The 24,427-nt window shown below is 34.3% G+C and overlaps 1 protein-coding gene across 2 annotated transcripts in view; it reads left to right on the top strand.

Moving 5' to 3' along the window:
* LOC128983584 (nucleotide exchange factor SIL1) overlaps positions 1-24,427 on the top strand; it is a 161,565-nt gene that overhangs the window by 51,565 nt on the left and 85,573 nt on the right. For both annotated transcript variants that reach the window (XM_054402918.1, XM_054402917.1), the window contains exon 4: positions 11,677-11,828. In XM_054402918.1, the coding sequence (XP_054258893.1) occupies positions 11,677-11,828 (152 nt within the window). The remainder of the gene's footprint in view (positions 1-11,676; positions 11,829-24,427) is intronic.

A 24,427-nucleotide genomic window follows, 5' to 3' on the forward strand; every position in this document is an offset into this window, starting at 1 on the left:
CAGCTGTTTAATTCAAAAGTATTATCCACATCATGAAAATGTAAACAAATCTGTGGAGGAAGCTTTAAGGGCTTCTGGGGCAGAGCCCTAACGGGATTCACTTCGTTTTTTCTTTTGGTAACTCATCTAGAGACCAAGACCTTTCTTTTTACACCTCTACCAAGTTTCTACGACTACTAGTAGTCGTTCTCTCAAATTAGCGGAGACAAAGTTTCCAATTAAATATTTAGATTCCTCCATGTTAATCCTATGGAAGAAAATCCAACTTTGATGGAAGATCCTGCCCAAACTAATAAAGATTTCAAATAATGACAAAGACTTTGCAAAACTACAGATCAGGGCCATTCTTTTGGCACTTTAATCATCGAAATCGGTCCAAAAATGAGGGAGGAGGTCTGTTTACAAAAATCGGCTTAGCGTATTATATATATAGATTTCCGTAGTGGTTAATTATTCATGAGATTTACTTTCTGGAGAGAATTTGTAGAATAGTGTTTTATTAACTGTAAGGGTTTCTGTAATATTATTTATAATATGTTACCTTAAATTATCACTTACATTTCATTACACAGTTTAACTTTAACTAGTCTGAATCTCAATTTTTCAGTGAATATAAATTAAAATGTATGCAGCACTTAGCTCGAAATGATTAGGGGTTTAGGTTGGATAAGAAAAAGTACAGTCCAGCAAAAACTTCGCACCACGGCCTTGCTGGCGTTGCAGTCAAGAGGGAAGCTATCGTCAAGAGGAAACACCATACTTTGCAAAAAAAATATATAGGCCTATTTTTGTTTTGGTCAGAGAGGTTCTGCCTGTGGCTAAATTGTAGCCAATAGTTTAATGCATAAAATAGCCTGTATTTTTTTATTTTTTACAAACAATGTTTCTGTAGATTGCTTAAACAGGTAGGGCAATTTAGCATTTTGCAACGTGTAGAAAGAAACTACAATCGTACGCGTGCCGTATGGACTAATGTTTAATTACCTAAAGACAAAATAAAAATTAATTTATCTTTTACTGACTTAAAAAAAAACTGCAAAATCGGCATGTAAACTGCGAACTCAATTAGGCCTTTTACCATTACTAACTTTAACAACAAAACCAAGATACCAGAAAACGCCAAATAAAATTTTAACACAAATCACTAATTTCACTAATTAATTATGGATTCAATATTAAATGGAAAACTCCTGCTTTGTTTTTATTTCAAAAACATTATAATTAGATGATATATTCTAAACGTTTCTGTAAACATTTGACGCTTACTTTAGTGTTTAATCAATATTTTGTTTAAAGTGGAATGACCTCAACGGCTACTCTGGAACTAACCTGAGAATTAAACTAAAAAAGTTCGTAGAGACAATATATTTTTTCACTAAAGCAATTACTATGACAAGTTCCAGTGAGCGGGGTTTATTAATTTTGTTTGGAGAAGGTTTTAACTAGGTACATTCTGTTTCTCAAAGGAAAAGGGTTTAAAATCATATAGACTAGCATGCATAGTATGAATAAAGTACAGGGAAAACCTATAACAGTAATATTTTGAGGTAGTTTCCTTTTCTTTATATGCTTGTCAATGCTGGAGAAACGTAATTTCGTGATTGGTTTCGACAAATGGGTAATCAAACCCTAGCCATGCACTGCAGTGGCAAAAATGTTAGACGTGAGCCGTTGATTAGCTTTTTCAAATATAGATGAATATAAACTCGTTAAATGTTTTAAAATGAAATCATAATATATCCATTGAATATAACATGTAATACTATCTAACAACTAAATGGCTAAAGAGGATGAAGAAGCAAATAAATAGGTATTGTAATGTGGTCTCAACCATGGTCTCAACTGTGAACCCGCTGAACGTTTTAAATAGGCCTATTTCGATAGAATGTAAAGTCAATCGCACTTTTAGCAAGAATTCCACCACATAAACTTAGAATAAGAGTAGTTTCTATTTTCGTTTATATTATTTTGACCAGAACCAAATCTAGGATAAAGTTTAGTCAATGGGATGCATTTACACTAATTTAGTTTACCTTAACGAAAGGAGACTAAAAGTAGAAATAATAACTGGGCCAGGTCGCTAATTCAGTGGGTTTTACCAAGAACTTAAATTATCTCCACATCTTTATATGCCTTTTCATATTTCACGAAGACAATTTCCGAAATTACAATAGGGGAAGCATTTGTATCAAAGAATTTTGTTAACTATAGACTACCGGTAAGCATTAAAATGCACAAACATACGCCTGTAAATTAAGTTACCATTCTTCGTAATGTAATGACATATTTGATGTAATACAGTATAATGATAATTAAATGCTAGAAACTCAGTTTCTATATCCCGTAAACTGATGCTGAGCCGGCCAAACTCCTAGCGCCAATGCCGCGCCAAGCGATTTTATGCCTATTTTTAATCGCTTAAAAATGATACAAGCAGGCTCCGTATCAAAAAAAGCTTCAAATAAAAAAAAAAATTCATACTTTGATCTAAAACTTTTCCGCAGGAATTTTTTTCCTGACCAAAAAATAAAAAAGTTCCTCGCTTACTACATTTTTCATGTTTTTTATGGTGTTAAAAAACAATCATCTGTTTTAATTTGCCTAAATAAATTATAAAAATTATGTTAAGGTAAAAACTAGCTACATAGTAATGAGCACTGGTTTTTCCAGAAAAATAATATATCAATTTGAAATTTGTATGTTAACAAATAAGTGTAGCAGAGCAGGTTGAGTGAATGTATGTTTGTGTAAAACAGAGAGGTTCATTCGGCCCGTCCGCCTCGGTATCCCGCCAATTCGATTGACTTATGGCAGAGACTGTACCGTTGGAGCTTATGAAACTTGGAGGTTATGAACCGCTCTGTTTATTTGATATTTAAAAGTTGGAGTTTGTGAAATTTGGACATTGTGAAACTGTGCTTATTTGAAAGTTATAGTTTTGGAGTTTATGAAGTTTGGAGGTTATGAAACACACTGTTTATTTAATATTTTAGACGTTGGAGTTTGTGAAATTTGGACATTATGAACCTCACCCAATAAAAGTGTCAAAGTTATAAAAATGTATGAAAATACTAGAGGAATTTTAAAATGTTGTGGAAATGTACAGGTTTATCTAAATAAATCAAAATAACGTTTCTGCAAGTGGGTGTATAGAATATATCTTTTTAAATTGTGGATTTGAGTCACACTTGTGTTGCTCTACCACCCGAAAAAATCTTTAAGGCTAGGTCCAGACCACCCTGAACAGTAAAACCTAGAGGTAATTCCCTAACCAGTCACAAAATAGTTAGTAATCAGACGTTGATTAGGCCCTTTTTTTAATAGAACATGTAAATCCAATCATAACTTTAAGAGGAATACCACCACATTAGTCATAAGTCATTTATTCAGCCAAATCAACCAAATACAATTAGTGTTAGCTATGTCAAAATAAACTAAAATAAACTGGAGTAAAACTTAACTTAAGAAAGACATTAACTTACACTAGGCTAATAGTAGTGTTTTTAAGTGTTGATCAGAAACAAATATAGGGTTGAGTTTGGTCAATGGGATGCCGTTTTTATTAGCTCGCTTTCTTGTCCGGTACAAATTTTGCAATCGATTTTATACTAAGTTCCCAATGAGCCAGAGACTTGAAACTTGAAACATAGCTCACAAATGGATGACAATGCAATATTATATCATTTAATTTTCATATTTCCATTGGGCTACGCCCCATGGGCTTGTTTTTATAAACTCGCTTTCTTGCAAATTTTGATACTTCCCGATGATCTAGAGACTTGAAACTTGAAACATAGCTCACAAATGGATGACAATGCAATATTATATCATTCAATTTTCATATTTCAAACGGGATACGCCCCGTGGTGAAATGATTAGGGAATTTTAGAGAGAAGAGAATAGTTTTAGGCTTGACTAGCTGTGAAAGTAGTCAGTTGTAATCTTCTTATATTAAGAACAGCAGTTGGTTTGCATATTCTTAGATATGCTGGCAAAACTATTATATATAAACCTTCGCAAATACAGTATCTGACTGTTTCAAGCCAAAACACATGCTTCGCAATTAAATGTCACCCGGATCGTGTTAGTCCATATGTTAAATCCAATGATTAAACTAAAAAAGCTTTATAGGCCTAGATCTATGAGGCATAGCCCTAAGGTAGGCCTATAGTTGAAAGTTACTTTCCACAATGGTTCAAAGTAGGCCTATTTAAAAGTACTACCTCAACCTCACCATTTAACACTTTATTTGGGTTGACATTTTAATTATCAAGGTGCTCTTGTCCTTTTCGTGACACTGAGAAATAAGGACATAAATGCGTTACCAACAGACATACACACAAAAATACAGAACTTAATTAGGGACTTTGCTACATTTTAAGCATAACAAAGTACAGTACATATAAAATTAGTATTTGAAATTTGTATTAATGTCATCAAATTTTATCATACCAATCTATATTTACTTAGACCGAAGATGAACCAAAATGCTGTCGAAATGGCGTCATACTATATGAAATGAGGTACTATGGACAATTTAGATTGGTAATCTTCTTCTATATAAATAAAATTAGAGTTTTGTCTGTACTTTGCTCAGAATTATATACTTTTAGGTTATTTTTACGTTTTATACATTAAAGAAGCAGAAACGAGTCTTATCTCTATTTCTGTCTGTCTGTCTTTCCCTTTGTCTGTAACACTCAAGATGGCATTTTACGCAATCTTCTCCGTGAAAACCAGAGTACCTATCAAGATCCAAGTCATTTTAATGTATTCACTGGATTGGCGAGAGTGTCTTTAGTGATTTAAATATAGCCTCACTACTTTGTAAATAAAATTATGGACGTTCAAAAATGCAGTTTTGTGCGATTTTGGTCAAATTTTCGTTCAATTTTTATCACATAATCGTCTATGAAATAACGAACAGCTGTTCGGATCAAGATTATTTTTTCTAGCTGTCAATGATATGTTTGTTTACAAATACCGCAACCATTTCGAATCACGTTTTGAAAGCAAATCCCAACCAAGTGAGAATAAACAAGTTTTTCTTACATAACGGATTTAATTAATCGCAAGTGCAATAATATAGTCTAATAGTGTAACCGTAAATGAAATTAAATAACTAGACATCGTCCAAATCGGAACCAGAAATTCTCTGAGTATAAAATGTTTCTTGAGTTTTGACAACCAGAAAGAAGACCTTGAATCAGTGTTGTATAGGGCTGGACACTGAAATGATCGTCGCCAATAGCTTACAAAAAAGGTTTCCACTCATTGACTTGACGGCGCTTCAATGGCAGTTGTGTAAAGTGTAAAGTAAAAAATCACAACTGCAGTGGGTGATTGTAACAGAGGTTTAACAGAGGAAGTGCTAAACTCGCTTTTCCAATGTGTCACTTTCTGTTTCTACTCACCATGTGATGCAATCGCTGGACCATACAGCCAATAGGCCCATAGCTCATATCTTGGGTACGTAAGCCTACATATTTATTCATAACAACCTTTTTACCGACGATCCTTGATACCGGTACTTTTCCATAGTTAAGAAATATAATTACAAATGACCAAAACCCCAACATTGTGTGATTTTCGTCACATTTCCTTCTAATGTTAATAGATATACTAATCATTGTTTAGAGAATGCGTAATCTATTAAATAACAAAAAGTTGTTTGGGTAAGGTTGTTTTTTTTTTCAAACTGACACCGATAAGTTTACGCTATAACTTTTTACGAGAAAATCCAAAAGCAAGAGATCAATAACCTCGGGACTAGATATTAATGTATTTAATTGGTTGGATGTACTATAGTTCTTAGGTAGGTTCTTACGTAGGTACTGGTTCTTTTCCTTAGAACCGTTGGTAGCTGCTAGAATCATTTTTACGTAGGTACCAACACATCACTGTAGTTTACAAATTAGTTATCGTTGGTGTTGCACCTTATTTATTAGAGCCGTCCGTATTCAATTTAAGTGATGTCTTAACTCTGTATAAGTTTTGCTTTTTCTGTCTGGATTCCAAATCTTAGCTTACCCGGTATGCTAAGAAAATGATAACCTATTTGAGTAAAACATTTGTTGGGCAAACCATCATGAATTGTTTACGCCTTTATATTGTTTATGTATCAATAGTTCGTGGCCTTTTTTGGATTGTTGTGTGTATGTCTGTTGGTAACGCATTAATGTCCTTATTTCTCAGTGTTTCACGGAATGGACAAGAGCACCTTTGATACTGAAAATGTCAACCGGAATAAAGTGTTAAATGGTGAGGTTGAGGTAGAACTTTAAATACGTTTAAGTTAACCGATGTGGAAAGTAACTTTCAATTATAGGCCTACGCTTCATGGATCTATAAAACATTTTTTAGTTTAATCATTGGACATATGGACCATAACGATCCGGGTGACATTTAATTGCGAAGCATGTGTTTTGGCTCGAACTGTCAGATACTGTTTTTGCGAAGGTTTATATATAATAGTTTTGCCAGCATATCTGCAAATATGAAAAACTAACTGCTGTTCTTAATCTTAATATAAGAAGGTTTCAACTGACTACTACTACTATAAGATACCCGTGCGTAGAACGGGCACACAGCTAGTCTATAATAAAAATTACCAAAATAGGCCACAAACTCTTGATACATAACCAACGTAAATCATAAACAATTCATGATGGTTTGTTAAACAAATGTTTTACTTAAATGAGTTATCATTTTCTTATCATAAACTAAAATTTTGAATCCAGACAGAAAAAGCAAAACTTATACAGTTAAGACATCAATTAAATTGAGTACGGCTATAATACGACTGTATAAATAAGGTGAACACCAACGATAACTAATTTGTAAATTACAGTGATGTGTTGGTACGTAAAAATGATTCTTGCTGCTACCAATGGTTCTAAGGAAAAGAACCAGTACCAAAAACCAACGTTTACAGTTAAGAATTATACGTCCCCCAGTTATTGATTTCTTGGTTTTGGATTTTCTCGTAAAAGGTTATTGGCAATCAAAGTTATTTCCCATTCATTGCTTTATTCGTAAACAACTTTTAATGTAAAATTATTGGTGTCAGTTTGAAAAAAAAAAAACAACCTCATACAAACAACTGTTTGTTATCTAATAGATTATGTAGGCCTATTCTCTAAACAATGATTCGTATATCTTTTAACATTATAATGAAATGTGACAAAAATGACACAACACTGGGTTTTTGGACGTTTGTAATTTTATTTCTTAAGTAGGGAGACCGTGTATTCTAGGGAAAATTACCGGTATCAAGGATCGTCGTCGAAAAGGTTGTTATGAATAATTGGGTAGGCGTAAGTACCCAAGAGATGGGCTATGGGCCTATTGGCTGTATGGTCCGGCGATTGCATCATACGGTGAGTAGGAACAGAAGGCGACCCATCGGAAAAGCAAGTCTAGCATATAATCCATAAACCGTAAACCTCTGTTACAATCACCCACTCAGTTTACTTTACACTTTACACAACCACCATTGAAGCGCCGTCAATGAGTGGAATCCTTGTTAGTAAGCTATTGGCGACGATCATTAACAAATTCAAGTTTCCCAGCCCTATACAACACTGATTCAAGGTCTTCTTTCTGGTTATCAAAACTCAAGAACAATTTTAAACACAACGAATCTCTGGTTCCTGACCTGGATGATGCCTAGTTATTAATTATTTCATTTACGGTTACACTATATTATTCCACTTGCGATTAATTAAATCCGTTGTGTAAGACAACGTTTTTAATGTCACTTGGATGGGATTTACCTTCAAAACGTGATCGGAAATGGTTGCGGTATTTGTAAACAACATTTGTAAACATATCAGTGACAGCTATACAAAATAATCTTGATCCGAACAGCTGTTCGTTATTTCATAGATCATTATGTGATAAAAATTGGACGAAAACTTGACAAAAATCGCACAAAACTGCATTTTTGAACGTCTGTAATTTTATTTACTAAGTAGTGAGGCCATATTTTAATGGCTAAAGACACTCTCGCTAATCCAGTGAATACATTAAAATGACTTGGATCTTGATAGGTACTCTCGTTTTCCTGGAGAAGATTGCGTAAAATGCCATCTTGAGTGTTACAGAAAGACAGACAGACAGAAATTTAGATGAGGCTTGTTTCGGCTTCTTTAATGTATAAAACGTAAAAATAACCTACAAATTTATGATTCTGAGCAATGTACGGACAAAACTCAAATTTTATTTATATAGATGTATAATGGAAAAGGATAGAGATTTACCTTGAATAGTTATATCTTTCTAATCTTGATTCTAGTCTTGAGTTTAATAGTGTTGAAGAAAGAGAAAATCCTTTTTAACTTTTAAGATATACTTACATAATCTAGAGAAAATCACCACTAAATAAAAGTAAAAAGATTGAGGACAAAACTTAGATGTATTTCTTGACCATTTTGAACAATATTTAAAAACAACAATAATCAATGACATGTAGTAAAAAATTGTAAACCCCAAAAACATGTGTTGGAGACAGACTAAAATAAAATTAACCATAGAATACTAAACACCGTTGTACCGATTCGTTGTATAAACAACGAACCTGTAGCAGACGCAAACAATAGTCAGCTGATCAATTACCCAGAATTCCATCAAAAAGTAGTAGGGATGGACTAGCCGCCAGCAACGACTGTACCAGTGTGTTCTGATCCAATTCATTTCGTGGTGTTGGTCGGATAAATTTTCATTTCCTCGTAATCGTTTAGCCTATATCCCGAAGGGATATAATTGCAAGGCGGTTGGAAATTAGAATCAGTTTTGATCGTCAAACCAGTGTCAAAAAGTTTGGTACTGGTCATCTCAAACAATAAATTAAATATCACTCTTCCGTTGACAGTTTCGATATCAGTGTGAAACCACACCGTATCTTCCCTTTTGATAAATCTGTTCAACATTTTCAATCAAACGATTCATAACTGATTGTGTCACTCAAGGTCATTTTAAGTAAATAAACCACAACCAGCAACTCTGTAAATTGATATCATTTATATTCATTGTCATTAATTCTGTCCAATAAATCAAATTGTTACTCATTTTCTAGTTCTCTATAGCCTTGGTAATTCATCGTTATTAATATTATTCAAACATTGAAATAAAGGTAATCCAGTAAAACAATAGGCCACTACAAAAGATTCACCTTTTAAGTGCAACACTAAATATCAGTGAATTGGATTCGAACCTGGAAACATGTGATTATTTGACATGAACTAACAGAATATAACAGGAAAATTTACAATGTGCGACTCACTGAATTCTAAGATATAATAATAAATAACACAATTACTTACAAATTCGGACGTCCACAACAATCACAAACACAATTTGAAGGATAGGGATGAGGAATTGTAACTAGCCGGTATTCTAATTCAAAACGCGATCAATTTGAATTTGTTTGACGAACGTGAAATTTTCAATGGCGGGCTGCGTTGGCCGGTAAAACAAACTTTTTGACACTGGTTTGACGATCAAAACTGATTCTAATTTCCAACCGCGTTGCAATTATATCCCTTCGGGATATAGGCTAAACGATTACGAGGAAATGAAAATTTATCCGACCAACACCACGAAATGAATTTAATTTGCACGAACGAACGAAAAGGTTTCCGACTAGTCACGAGAGAGGATCAGAACACACTGGTACAGTCGTTGCTGGCGGCTAGTCCATCCCTACTACTTTTTGATGGAATTCTGGGTAATTGATCAGCTGACTATTGTTTGCGTCTGCTACAGGTTCGTTGTTTATACGACGAATCGGTACACCGTGGGCTTCCACATTTTCCATGTTTACATTTTGAAAGAGTGTAAACATATCAATTAATATTTAGTCAGCTGTAAATACTTAAATTTGACAGTTCGAAGAGCAGAGGTTAAGAGGTACAGGTTCTGCTCCAGATATATTCTAAAAATATAAAACAAGCATTTTAAAGTAAAGATAAAACATCTGATTAGAGATAATAAGGTTTTGGTTTGTTGTATTAATAGTCAAAGGTTATATATTAACAGGCCATATAAAATATATTTAACATATTTACACATTAAAGACTAAAAAGTTGAAAATAATTTAAAAATAAAAAACTTTTTTAAAACAAAACGTTTTTAAACGCATTCAAAAGTAGAAAATAATTTATAAATATGTTGAGAGTATAAATCCTTGTAAGATTTAAAACAAAAAACGTTGGGTGCATGCAATTAATTGATAATAATACATTAGTTTAATAGGTGAAGGTAAATTGTAAATTATCTATTGCATGCACCCCACGTTTTTCGTTTTAAATCTTACAAGTATTTATACTCTCAACATATTTATAAATTATTTTCTACTTTTTAGTGCGTTTAAAAACGTTTTGTTTTAAAAAAGTTTTTATTTATAAATTATTTTACACTAATTTTGTTAAACCTTTACAAAAGGGGATGAAATTAGAAATAATAACTGTTTTGGGGTGCTAATTTAATGGTTTTGACCAAGAACTAAGTTTATCTCAACCCATCTTTATTTGCCTTTTCATACTTGACAAAGACAATTTCCAATATTTCAATCGGGGAAGCCTTTTTATGGTCACTAGCCAAAAGACCAAAGCTATCTTAGTAAACCAATATTTATTCACAAACATGTTTGCTGCCTTTAGCAGCGTTAAACCTCTGGAGTCATTCAAATTATTTATTGAAAATAACATCAACAATAGCAAACAAAGACAAACAACAAACTGTATTTTACACAAAAGATATGGTGTACAGGGATATTTACACTGACACATAGATAATTTGATTCTGAGTTTGTTTAAATATTACAATAATTTGTTTTATATTTGAGCTTTTTAGGAACTTGAGTCCCTACAAGCCCCTAGTTTAATTTAATCTCTTAATAAACTAATCGGTCTGAAAGCTAGTAATACTAAATCAATAAATAGAGTTACCTTCGTCAATCAGCTCATAGTAGTTGTAACATTGTTACGGCCGTTTCAGCTGCCATCATCAGACGTTCAGCCTTAGTGGCGTCGTTAATATACAAAAACACAAACTGTCACATCACACGCGACGTACACATACATAAACATAAACATAAACGGGGGTTTTTGACTAAACAGGCCTGTTGATTACACATATCCGCACAAGAGCAAGTAGCTGACTGGAGTCATTCTTGCGGTGTTGTGTCAGCGGCGGCATTATCATTTGTACTTTGCCCTCTTGGTCTTGAATCCTTCCTCTGATTTAAAATACTATTGAAAATTACGTGGGATTTGAATTGTAGTTTGTCATTTAAAATAAGTTCGCTATTGTCATTTTTTGTATGTGCTTTGTAAATTTCAAATTCTTCCAGGGTGTCCAATTTATTGCCTAAGGCTGAACGTCTGATGATGGCATGGATATGCTGAAACGGCCGTAACAATGTTACAACTACTATGAGCTGATTGACGAAGGTAACTTTATTTATTGATTTAGTCAAAAGATCAGCTCAGGGGCTAAAAAATATGGATTTTAATAGCTAGTAATATCTCCTAATAGACAAAATACGCTTTAACTGCCTCCCAAAACAGATTAGAAGCCATGATGTAAACTTTATGGTATTCTATTCTGTATGTTTTTCTAAAGACCTACTTGTCCATAATGTATGCTAGTGAGTATGTCAAATGTGATTGTCAGATAATGGAGAAACGCAAAGAACAAACCATGGAAGAGTTGGGTAACCTGAACATACTATCACCTCTGGAGGAGAGCCACTTGGCCATTCTGACAGACTTGGAATACATGGTGCATCAGGTGGACAATGCCAAGGAGTTCATCCTCAGTGGTGGGTAAGTTTGGCGATTACAGTTCACTCTCTCTCTATGCAATACTGCGATTGAATTTATTGTTATAGGAGTCTTTCTTCTTTCCTGCCGCTCATTTTAGTCTAATTCTGTGGTCCTAACAGTGAATCATAGTGCTTTGTTTGAAGTTCATTTTTGGTAATAAACTTTTAAGAACGAATAGTAGTGATTATTGGGAAGACTATGTACATTATTTTTCTTTCTTTGATTAATTAATTGTCAATTTTACTTATTTATCTGATGCTTATTTTATTTAAGTTCATGTAATATTAGTAAGCTTAATTAATTGAATTTAGGATATTGATAACAATATTCCCGCCTTCGAGACACAACTGTATACGGGAAGTAATATGATAACTGAAATATTGTTTATCCAATCTATATACTTAACCAGTTAAGGAAGCAATTATTTTGGTCTCTGCAGGACTGGTGGCAGCAATTAATTTATACTAGTGGTCGTCCAGTGGTCGAAAACTCAACCAAAAATATGTAATGTACCCGCATTGAATATTGGATACTGAAGTAGACATTCCATCTTTATGGACCAGTTGTTGCAATTTTTTTATTAAAAACATGTAGTTGTGTGAACCAGTCACAGTATGCCGATTCGTGTCTAAAATTATATTTTCTATCTTATTTTTTGTTGCTGACAAAGTTGATGGGTCATAACAGTTACGGTAGTTGCTATAGCTCTTAATAAGTCATTCTGGTAAAAATCATTGTGAATTTGAGAGAAATTAGTCATTTAGGTCAGCGCAATCTGTTGGTGGCCCACATCAACTACGACAAATTTAATTAAAACTGGCGACAACTTTAACATAGGAATGGAATGTTTAGTTGTAAGTCAAAGGTACAGGCTTCTCTATTTTCACCCCACGCTGTAAATAAAACCTGTTATTGTAATTTCTTCCATTTGTTTTTATTTTCTGTTTATATTTCGTTGTTATTTCGTCACCAGCATATGGTAACCCATAAAGCCCATGTTAATTTTGTTTAAATTTCTAATTCATTTTTTGTGCTTATATTTATATATTGAGCCTATTTTAGTTTTTAAAGAGATTCTGTACATCAACAGAAAACCCTCTTTCTAACAGTATCCGTAAAAACGGTGCCCTCTAGCGGTAAAATGTACTTATACAAAAATGAAGAGCATTAAATTTCCAACCATAATATCCATTACATCAAGTTCCTAAAATCAACACTTAATGAGATACATGGGTCATAAGAAAAAAAAAAAAACATTCAGAGAAACTAGTATTATTGTGGTAAAGACTATTGCAAATTTTGACTTAAAAAACAAATTTTGATATAATTTTGATATTGGGTCGACCCAATAACAATGGCAATAACAGTTCCTTTGTTTGGTCCCTCAGCTTCCAGTTCGGCCCGACTTCCTCTCCCCTCAATTTTTTTTAACAGCTGTACTGCATAGACGAGTATTTAGCAAATTTTTATCAGTTTATATAACTTGATGTAGTATTTAAAACAATCACTTTACCACAATAATACTAGTTTCTCTGAATGTTTTTTTTTTTCTTATGACCCATGTATTTCGTTAAGTGTTGATTTTAGGAACACAATGTAATGGACATTATGGTTGGAAATTTAATGCTCTTCGTTTTTGTATAAGTACATTTTACCACTAGAGGGCACCGTTTTCGAGATATTTACAGAAAACCTAAAAATTGTGCATCTACACCCCCCCTCCCCCCCATAGCTCACACCCCATCAGTCAGGACTTTTAGTATGTTGTTCAAGAGGTTATCCCCTACAACTGTGCAAAAATCCGGGACTACACCATTTTTTCCCACTCATTCAGCTTCGTTGACTGGACTATGAAAATAAAACATGTGATTGGAATTTCTTCCATTTGTTTTGATTTTCTGTTTATATTGCGTTGTTATTTCGTCACCAGGTTGGCAACCCATAAGGTCCATGTTAATTTTTTTAAGATTTAAATTCATTTGTTGTACTTAATTTTGAGCATATTTTAATTTACAAAGAGATTCTGCACATCTACAGGGAAATACCTTTCCAACAGTATTCATAGATTTTCTCTGTGATGCATACGAGCTGAGGAAAAAGGTTTTAAAGAAACATGCTTGCATATTAATATATAGACTAGACGTCATCCAGTGGTCGAAAACTCGGCCAAAAATATGTAATGTTCAGACCTCTCTATTTTCACACTACACTGAAAATAAAACATGTGATTGAAATTTCTTCCATTTGTTTTTATTTAGTTTTATATTGCGTTGTTATTTCGTCACCAGCATGGCAACCCATAAGATCCATGTTAATTTTTTAAAGATTTAAATTAATTTGTTGTGCTTATTTTTAAGCCTATTTTAATTTACAAAGGGATTCTCCACATCTACAGGAAAATTTTGTTCCAATAGTATTCATAGATTTTCCCTGTGATGCACACGAGCTGAGGAAAAAGGTTTTAAAGAAACATGCTTGCCTATTAATATAGATAGATAGATTATAACACAGGGTTTTGGTCAAAACTCTATAACTTCATTAATTTGTAATATAGGCTTAACTGATTAATTTTTCAACTAACTCTCCGTTTTGATCAAATGTCTTATCCGCTGGCTTATCCGGTGCGCACAAATTCTTCACTAAATTGTACGTTTTCAAACCCATATATAACCGTTAACAAAGTAGAGACGTTTTTCTCGTTCTTAATGTCACTAGCGTCAATAAAAATCAATAACCTCTCTATATATGAGGACCACGTTTCTTCAGCAGCATCAAAGGCATTCATAGAACCGTTAAAGACCTGCCATTTTATACTCGTTAAAAAGTCAGTCAATAAAAACTGATGAAACTCCTGAAATATAAATTAATTTACGACTCACCGAATGTCTCGTTACACTGCAAACTCTTACCTCCCATTACTGTCCTATTAATATCCAGTTTGCACTTTTTCACTCTCACTGCACAGTTCACACACAGTTCCTTGAAGACGCGGTCACAACAGTCCTTCCACTGTTGGTCGCACAATTAATTGTTCACACGCGCCAGCCCTTCCGCTTGCTGGTAACAATCTTCTGCACACACGCGAGAGCCCTTCCTCTTGCCGGTTACGTGAATTCTCACTGCCTCGTTACCAAATTGGAATGTCCGTGGTTTAATAATGAAGATGGAATTAAATAACAATACATTTTACAGTTAAAATGCCGTGGCCGATACGGACGGGACTAACACGGGTGTTGGTTACATCACGGGAGCTGCTCGAAGACTGTGAGGAAAAGCCGGGAAAATAGGAGCGTGGTCAGGCTGTGTTCTGATTGGCTGGTTGAGGGTGGCGTGATGATCGGACCACGGCAACGGTTTATTTACTCAAACACTGCCATCATGATACATACATTATAATGGTCATACTCAGCAGAGTATACTTTATGAAATACACTACAAAAACATATAGGCCCGGTTTCCCCAACTCATTTAAACTTAGTTTTAAGTTAAACGGCGATTTAAACTTAGTTTAACTTTGATTTGTGTTTCCCCAAATTTAAACTAGGTATTAATCTAAGTTCAAACTAAACCACCTCTCGACTTGGTTTAACTACTGGGGATAAAATAAACTGAGTTCAAATTAGTAAGTTACAACAGTAACATAACCTCAAATAAAAAAAAGTAGGTGTTAAAACAATAATAATTGAAGCAACTAAAAATAATTCATTTGGACGAAAATAGGCTTGGTTTAGGGTTAGCTTAGAGAGGGCCTATTATAATAAGGGACAGAATTGACCATTTCAATAAATGGAATGAATCTGAATTTGACAACAACTTATAATAACTTGATAACATAACCTTAAACAGTGATGTTATTCTAGCTGCATTCGCACATTGCTGTCTGCTCTACTGAGTTGTAGCGTAGGGTTGTGGTGGTTGTAGGAAACACTAGCCCAAAGCCCACCGAAGATTCCTTACAAATACACATTCAGGATTGCCAACCGCTCGAATTGCCGTTTATCTTAAACGAAGCCAGTAAAATGTTGGAGAAACTGAACACACATTTTAAACGGAGTTTAAAAATAAACTAGTTTATTATAAACGTAGTTTACACCATTTTGGGGAAACCGGGCCATAGGGTAATGTAATTAGAACAGCTGGAATGCATCTTTAATTGAAGTAAAAAAATAAAAATATCAAATAGACATAATAATATATACAGGGTTGTAGTAAAGTCCGAAGACGGTTAAATATTTAAAAAAATAATGAGCTACAATACTTGGTACAAAGTTACAGAGCATAAAACTGTATCTTAACACATATTCAGTGACCCAATAACTCTTCAGGGGGACGGCCTACAAGGAGTCGTAAGAAAATCTTAAATGGAAGCATAGGTCAATATGCACATCAAATGAAAGGTCTTTTTTTAGTAGAATACAATGCCGCAAACCGCACTTCAGAAGGTTGATCCTGCGCAAAATGGCAGCCGTTCAAAGATTTCTTGAATCTGCCATTTTGAATCTTTGAACGACTGCCATTTTTTACTCAGGCGTTCTTTTGAGCTTGAATTTACGGCATTGTAATCTACTAGTGAAGACCTTTAATTTGATGTGCATATCCAGGGCTACAGATATACAAGGGCTGGCTCACTCCTTTGATGTTAGCGGTCGCCGCGTGATCCTACTTCCCCTCCCCCGCCCCTCCTCAGTGACGTAGCGCTGGTACATCGGCACGAGCGGCGACGGTAGCCTAGCACGGCAGTGCATATGTCTCCCGGCATCTACGCGCATATTAATAATTGTGTTTATAATAACTAGAGGTCGTCCAGTGGTTGAAACTCGACCAAAAATGTATGTATATTTTCTTAATTTTAATCACATAATGCATGTCTAAAATTATATTTTCTATCTTATTTTTTGTTCTTGACAAAGTTGATAGGTCATAACAGTTGCCATAAATCATAATGAGTCATTCCATAAGTTTGACATGGTAAAAACATTGTATATTTGACAAAAAATAAAGTCATTTAGATCAGTGCAATCTATTGGTGGCTTACATCAACTACGACAAATTTAATTTAAAAACTGGTGACAACTTTAACATGGGGAAGAATGTCTAGTTGTTAGTCAAAGGTACAGGCTTCTCTATTTTCATCCAACTCTGTAAATAAAACGTGATTGTAATAAATTTCTTCCATTTGCTTTGATTTTATGTTTATATTTTGTTGTTATTTTCGTCACCAACATGGCAACCCATAAAGCTCATGCTAATTTTTTTTCAATTTCAAATTCATTTTTCGTGCTTATTTTGAGCCTATTTTAGTTTTTAAAGGGATTCTGCACATCTACAGGAAAATATCGTTCTAACAGTGTGAGTAGATTTTACCTGCGATGCACACGAGCTGAGAAAAAATGTTCCAAAGAAACATGCTTGCCTATTAACATATAGATAGATAGATGTAGTTTTATAATGTGATTTTTTAAGCGGATTTCGTTAACCCTCCAACTGGCAATAGGTGAACTGTGAAGTGGCAAAACATTTTTGGCGACTTTGCAGTCATATACTCAAAATTTCATATAAACTAAACCAACAGACCAAACCTATAGGCCCGTATACTTGAAGTTTTCGTAATGAAATGAAGAATTTGAAAATGACAACAAAATAAATATTTAAAATATTGTAGGGAATATTGGCATTAGGTAGGAAAAAAATGTTTTTTAAATTTTAAAAGTAAAACTTTGCTGCATGAACCAAAAATGTTTCCTGTAAACTTTAAGATAAACAAATTGTTTGGAATTTATTTTCCTACATGGAAATGTAAAAAGATTCCAATTAGGCCTACCATTTATTTGTACAAAGCTATGGTCCAAAAACAATAAAATTAAAAGTTTCACGATATTGCACAACAAATTTTAAACAAAAACCAAATAAATGTATTATCAAGAGATAGAGTAAAAGTATACATTTTTGTAGAGGCAATAATATTGGAGATCGAATGAAGTAAGAGTTGTTCATGGAAATGATCATTTGAATAAAGATTTATGACTTTTAATAAATCCTTATATTTTTCTATAAAAACATTTTGTTATTGACACATGTATATTATTTTTCAAACACATAAAACCCACATACCAACTATATAAAGTGAAAGTAAACTTCCCCTACATGAATATATACGGTTATTAAGGCAAATATAAATAAATAAATATTTTATAGTTTTTTCGATAAAATGCTGCTATGTGCCTTTTTTATGTGGCGATCGGTTAGTTTATTATGACGGATGAAATGTATCAAAAACGGGCTAAATGTAATGTCCCAGACCACAAATTTAGTAAGTATATCCACATAAAACAGTCTACAAACTAAATATGTACAAATTTACAACTAATAAATATGGTAAAATCACATCCACGACATTCGTTGTTGGTAAACAGTTAATAAAGTTCACAAAAACCGGCTAAAATAGTGTCTCAAGTTTAAAAAAGTAATGTCGCATTTCAGACAAAGCAGTAGAATAAATAATATCCAAACTAAACATTTACAAATTTACAACTTTATGATGTAAACTGATAAAGTAGAATCACACCAAAACTCGACTTGTTGAACTAGTTGGTCAACAGAGATTGAGGTTAGTTAGTCAGACAACTTTATTTCAATGTATTGAAAATGTATAATAAAATGCAATAGATAAATTTAAATTCTTTTCCTTCTTACAAAAGTTACAAAATACTCAGTATAATTTATTTTTATACAACTTCAATGTATTTTATATAACCGCAAAGAATTCAATAAGTACAGTATTCTTAACCATCGCTTTACAGTCCACTCCCATCCTTAAATATCTACTAAAGTTACTTTATTTATTTATTAGAATTGGTATTATACGTAATCCTATTTGAAAATCAATTACTTTTATTAAATACAGTAATACCTAATACAAAATTTGCAACATAGTGCTTATTCGACACTAAATGTGCGGCAATACCAGCGCAAAGCTATACGGTACCGGGAGCCCGAGGTACCGCTGTGACGTCACAGCGGCGGAGTGGTGGGGAGCCACCTGGCATCACTTTCTGAGCTCGCGTGGCCTAGCCCTTGTATATCTGTAGCCCTGGTGCATATCGACCTATGCTTATGTTAACAATTTTCTTCCGATTCCTAGGGCTGTGCCCCCTGAGGAGTAAGCGTATAATAGCAATGCAAATTAAATGAATCTTTGAACAACTGTCATTCTTGGCTCGGTTGTCCGTTTGAGTTCAAATTTGCGGCTTTATATTCTGTTAGTAAAGACCTTTAATTTGATGTACTTATCAACCTATGCTTCTATTTAAGATTTCCTTCTGACTCCTTGCGGGACGTCCCCATGATATCACAGAAAACTGATATTTCCTAAAAAAAAGTAGATTTTTAGGCGTGGTGTTGATGTACCAAATCTTATTGATTTATCTGTTGTCGTTTAGAAAATATTTAACTGTCTTCGGACTTTATTACAACCCTGTATAACAGATTATATAGAATAGATATATAAATAGATAAATTAATGATGATGCTTGATGACAAACATATGTGCTTGCATAGCTTTATTTTAAGACCAAAATTATGGAAATCGGGCGGGTAGAAGAGCCAAATTAACTAAAAAAAACCAATTTAACTCCTATAAGAAATGGATAGGGACGCATTTTCTGCATAACTCGAAATACACGTCAAAATGAATGCCGAAGCTTGATGGCAAATCTGACCTTTAGTTTAAGGCCAAAATACTCATGGTAAGACCTGGACCCGGGACTGATTTAATTTTTCATTTTGAGGTCCCTAGAGGCCTAAAACACCATATGTTCAAATTCATATATATATATATATATATATATATATATATATATACTAGCAGAGTACCCGTCCTTCGTACTGGGTTGGCATATAAGTATAAAATCCTTATTGCAGTTATACTCAAGCTTTGCGTTTGCAATGAGGGAGGGCACAGTTTGATAAAATTTGCTTCTTTAAATTTACAGTATTCTATATAGTGTTACACATCTACCATAACCATAATGTTCTACCACTTCACTTTAACAATAGAGAAAAATAAATTATCAAAAATTTGCAAAATATCACAAATTATTCATGAAATTAAAAACATAAACACAACTGTAAACAATCCTACTTTGACAGTTAGTTCTCATTGCGTATCACCTTAGACAAATCCTTTTTGACAAATTTCTTTTTGTCTATGGTATCACAGTTTTTTATTGCTGCTTAAATCTAATTAGCTGTTTTCATAAATGCAAAATAATATAGTGCTGCACCCTGTTGGTAAATCTTATAACTTTTAAATGCTTTTGCATATCATAGAACCAACTTTTTAAATTGAAACAGCTGACTGAATTCTTTAATAATTTCATTTAAACATAAATACTCATAAGCTTAACATGGGGAACTACAGAGCCACTGGGGCGGAGCCCAAAAGGATTTTTGAGAGAAGAATATGCCTATATGTTAATCGGGAATGTGAGCTATCAAGTATCAACATGCCAAATTTCAGCCCAATCCATCCAGTAGTTAATGCGTGATTGAACTTTAAACAAACAATCAAACCAACAAACAATCAAACAAACACACAAACTTTCACATTTATAATATTAGTAAGATATATATATATATATATACAGGGTTAGTAAAAAGTGTGGAGACCCCCTGTTATTTTTTTAACGGCCCATACTAGAAAAACTAAACTCGGCACACCTTTATGGAATGTTATGAAGTACTTTTTGGGCATAACCGTCACTTGGTGTACATCCCCAAAATGGGGGATTTTGGGGGAAACTCAAAAATTTCAAATACAAAGACCTATCGAGTGACCACTCATTTTACAGGTCCTGGTAAAAGAAAACCAAAAACGCAAACTAGAGGTCTTTATCTCAATCCAGTAAAAAATGGCAGCCAATTGAAATTCCCAGAAGTTGAATTTAACTTGCAGCTTTCCAAGTCTGGAGACCCCCTGTACATTTTGTAGCGGCTCACACTAGGAAAACTAAACTCTACACACCTTTTTGGCATGTTAAGAAGTACTTTTTAAGCCTAATAGCCACTTGCTAACCAAACCCAAAATGGGGGATTTTGGGGGAAACTCAAAGATTTCAAACACAAAGACCCATCGAGTGACCCCTCATTTTGAAGGTCCTGGTAAAAGAAAACCAAAAACGCAAACTAGAGGTCTTTATCTCAATCCAGTAAAAAATGGCAGCCAATTGAAATTCTCAGAAGTTGAATTTAACTTGCAGCTTTCCAAGTCTGGAGACCCCCTGTACATTTTGTAGCGGCTCACACTAGGAAAACTAAACTCTACACACCTTTTTGGCATGTTATGAAGTACTTTATAAGCCTAATAGCCACTTGCTTACCAAACCCAAAATGGGGGATTTTGGGGGAAACTCAAAAGTTTTTAACGATAAGCCCCATCAAGTGACCCCTCATTTTGAAAGTCCTGGTAAAATAAAACCAACAACGCAAACTAGAGGTTTCTATCTCAATCCAGTAAAAAATGGAAGGTGATTGAAATCTTTAAAATCGGAAATAACTTGCAATTTTATATTGAATTGGCTGCCATATTTTACTGTGTTAAGATAGAGACCTATTGTTTGTGTTGTTAGTTTTCTTTTATTATGGCCTTCAAAATGAGGGGTCACTCGATGGGGCTTATCATTAAAAAAATTTGAGTTTCCCCCAAAATCCCCCATATTGGGTTTGGGAACTTATGAGAATTTCAATCGGCTGCCATTTTGTACTGAACTAAGATAGAGACCTCTAGTTTGCGTTGTTGGTTTTCTTTTATTATGGCCTTCAAAATGAGGGGTCACTCGATGGTTCTTTGTATTTGAAATTTTTCAGTTTCCCCCAAAATCCCCCATTTTGGGGATGAACACCAAGTGGCGGTTATGCCCAAAAAGTACTTCATAACATGCCATAATGGTGTGCCGAGTTTAGTTTTTCTAGTATGGGCCGTTAAAAAAATAACAGGGGGTTGCCTGTGTACAGGGTTAGTAAAAAGTGTGGAGACCCCCTGTTATTTTTTTAACGGCCCATACTAGAAAAACTAAACTCGGCACACCATTATGGCATGTTATGAAGTACTTTTTGGGCATAACCGCCACTTGGTGTTCATCCCCAAAATGGGGGATTTTGGGGGAAACTAAAAAATTTCAAATACAAAGACCCATCGAGGGACCCCTCATTTTAAAGGTCATAATAAAATAAAACGAACAACGCAAACTATAGGTATCTATCTTAACACAGTAAAATATGGCAGCCAATTGAATATAAAATTGAAAGTTATTTCCGATTTCTAAAGATTTCAATCAGCTTCCATTTTTTACTGGATTGAGATAGAAACCCTTAGTTTTCGTTGTTAGTTTTCTTTTACCAGGACCTTCAAAATGAGGGGTCACTCGATGGGGCTTATAGTTTAAAACTTTTGAGTTTCCCCCAAAATCCCCCATTTTGGGTTTGGTAAGCAAGTGGCTATTAGGCTTAAAAAGTACTTCATAACATGCCAAAAAGGTGTGTAGAGTTTAGTTATCCTATAGTGAGCCGCTACAAAATTTACAGCGGGTCTCCAACTTGGAAAGCTGTAAGTTAAATTTAACTTCTGAGAATTTCAATCAACTGCCATTTTTTACTTGATTGAGATAAAGACCTCTAGTTTGCGTTGTTGGTTTTCTTTTACCAGGACCTTCAAAATGAGGGGTCACTCGATGGGTCTTTGTGTTTGAAATCTTTGAGTTTCCCCCAAAATCCCCCATTTTGAGGATGTACACCAAGTGACAGTTATGCCCAAAAAGTACTTCATAACATGTCATAAAGGTGTGCCGTGTTTAGTTTTTCTAGTATGGGCCGTTAAAAAAATAACAGGGGGTCTCCACACTTTTTACTAACTCTGTATATATATATATATATATATATATATATACTAGCTGTAACCCGTGGTCTTTGCCCCGTTTAACTTCTTAATTTTCAAGATGATCTCGTTCGCATGGCTCAATCACGTCCTGGTTGAAATATATATGTGTGTGTGTTTGTTAGCGCGATAACTCAAGCAAAAATGATCTGATTTTGATGAAATTTTGCACAAACATAAACCTACGTTTATTAAAACAGGTTCGCGATCCAGCATAATCGGACCACGGGAACGGGGGTTTATGGGGTATAAATGGGTTTACCCCATTTTTGACCCCCTAAAAACAAAAGATTTTGCAATTTCTTTCTAATCCGTTTTGTAGAGCTTAAAATACCCCCGCCGCAGCAAACCTGCCGACTAATCGAATTTCCATTTGACTGAATTGATTTTCAGTTAAATATATTTTAATAACATTAGGTTTAACGAGTACCTAGGTTTGCTGCTACAAGGAAACTAATAAAGTGTGTTTTTGAGTAAAATATTGATAGCTTAGTGGGGGGTAAACTTCGATATGGTGGACTGTATAAAAAATGAAGGATGTGAGATATATTATGTTAAGATCAGCTTTAGAGACACACTGTGAGCACAAAATAATAAACTTTTAAATAGGAAGAAATGTGATTTGGTACCTTCCTTTTTACTGAAGTGATGTCTAGTAGACCGTTGACGCACTTGATGTTTGCTGGCCAGCTTTCGCGTACGCGACCGGTAGTTGCACCAAGAACAGTTTGAATATACAGTTTTTAACTATTCAGTTCACTTTTTTGTTAGGTGTGTCACAAATAAATACATAAGATAAACATACGATAATATAAGTTCAATTTATATGCCACAAATAGAGTAGGGGAATATTATAATACAAAACTAGGGAAAATGGCGAGAACATGATGCCGGGTTGAAGAGTACATGAGGAATGGGGGGAATTGCCAGACATCACGTGACAGGGCAAGGGTCAGAACAAAATATGAATGAAGTCTGGATTCACCTAGGTTGCGTAGATGCTTGAATACGGAACATGCCGCCCGCCTTGAACCATACATGGTTCAACAGATTCATAAATTGATTCATTGACTCATAAATGGGCACAAGTAATACAATGTAGATATATATACACAATAGATAATGATGACACACCTAATTATAAGATATGATAAATATGATAATTATAAATATAAATAAACATGAAATAGGACATTGAATAGAAATATTTTGTGATTAGGGGAGCGGGTACACCTTGGTAGCAGGGCGACAGAAGATTCCTCTCGAAGTCTTGATGGAGACAACTCGAACGATGCCATCTGCTCCAGGTGATGTCTTCACAATGCGACCAAGAGGCCAGAGAAGTGGTGGTGTTTTTGGGTCATGGATAATGACTAAATCGCCTACTTCAAGATTCTTGTTTGGCTTTATCCACTTTTTCCTTTGTTGAAGCTGGTGCAAATACTCTTGGTGCCACCTTCTCCAGAAGCGTTGATGTAGAGCCTGAACTGTTTGCCAATGCTTTAGTCGATTGTCAGGAATATCGGATACATTTACTTCAGGTACTGCAACAAGAGATGTCCCGATGAGAAAATGACCTGGGGTGAGTGCTGTGATGTCAGATGGATCTGCTGATAGAGCTGTTAGTGGACGAGAGTTCAATACTGCTTCCACCTGCGTGACAAGAGTT

Source organism: Macrosteles quadrilineatus, unplaced genomic scaffold, assembly GCF_028750875.1.
Source record: "Macrosteles quadrilineatus isolate MER2022 unplaced genomic scaffold, UCM_ALF_1.0 Scaffold_1__1_contigs__length_201487025, whole genome shotgun sequence".
NCBI lineage: Eukaryota > Metazoa > Arthropoda > Insecta > Hemiptera > Cicadellidae > Macrosteles > Macrosteles quadrilineatus.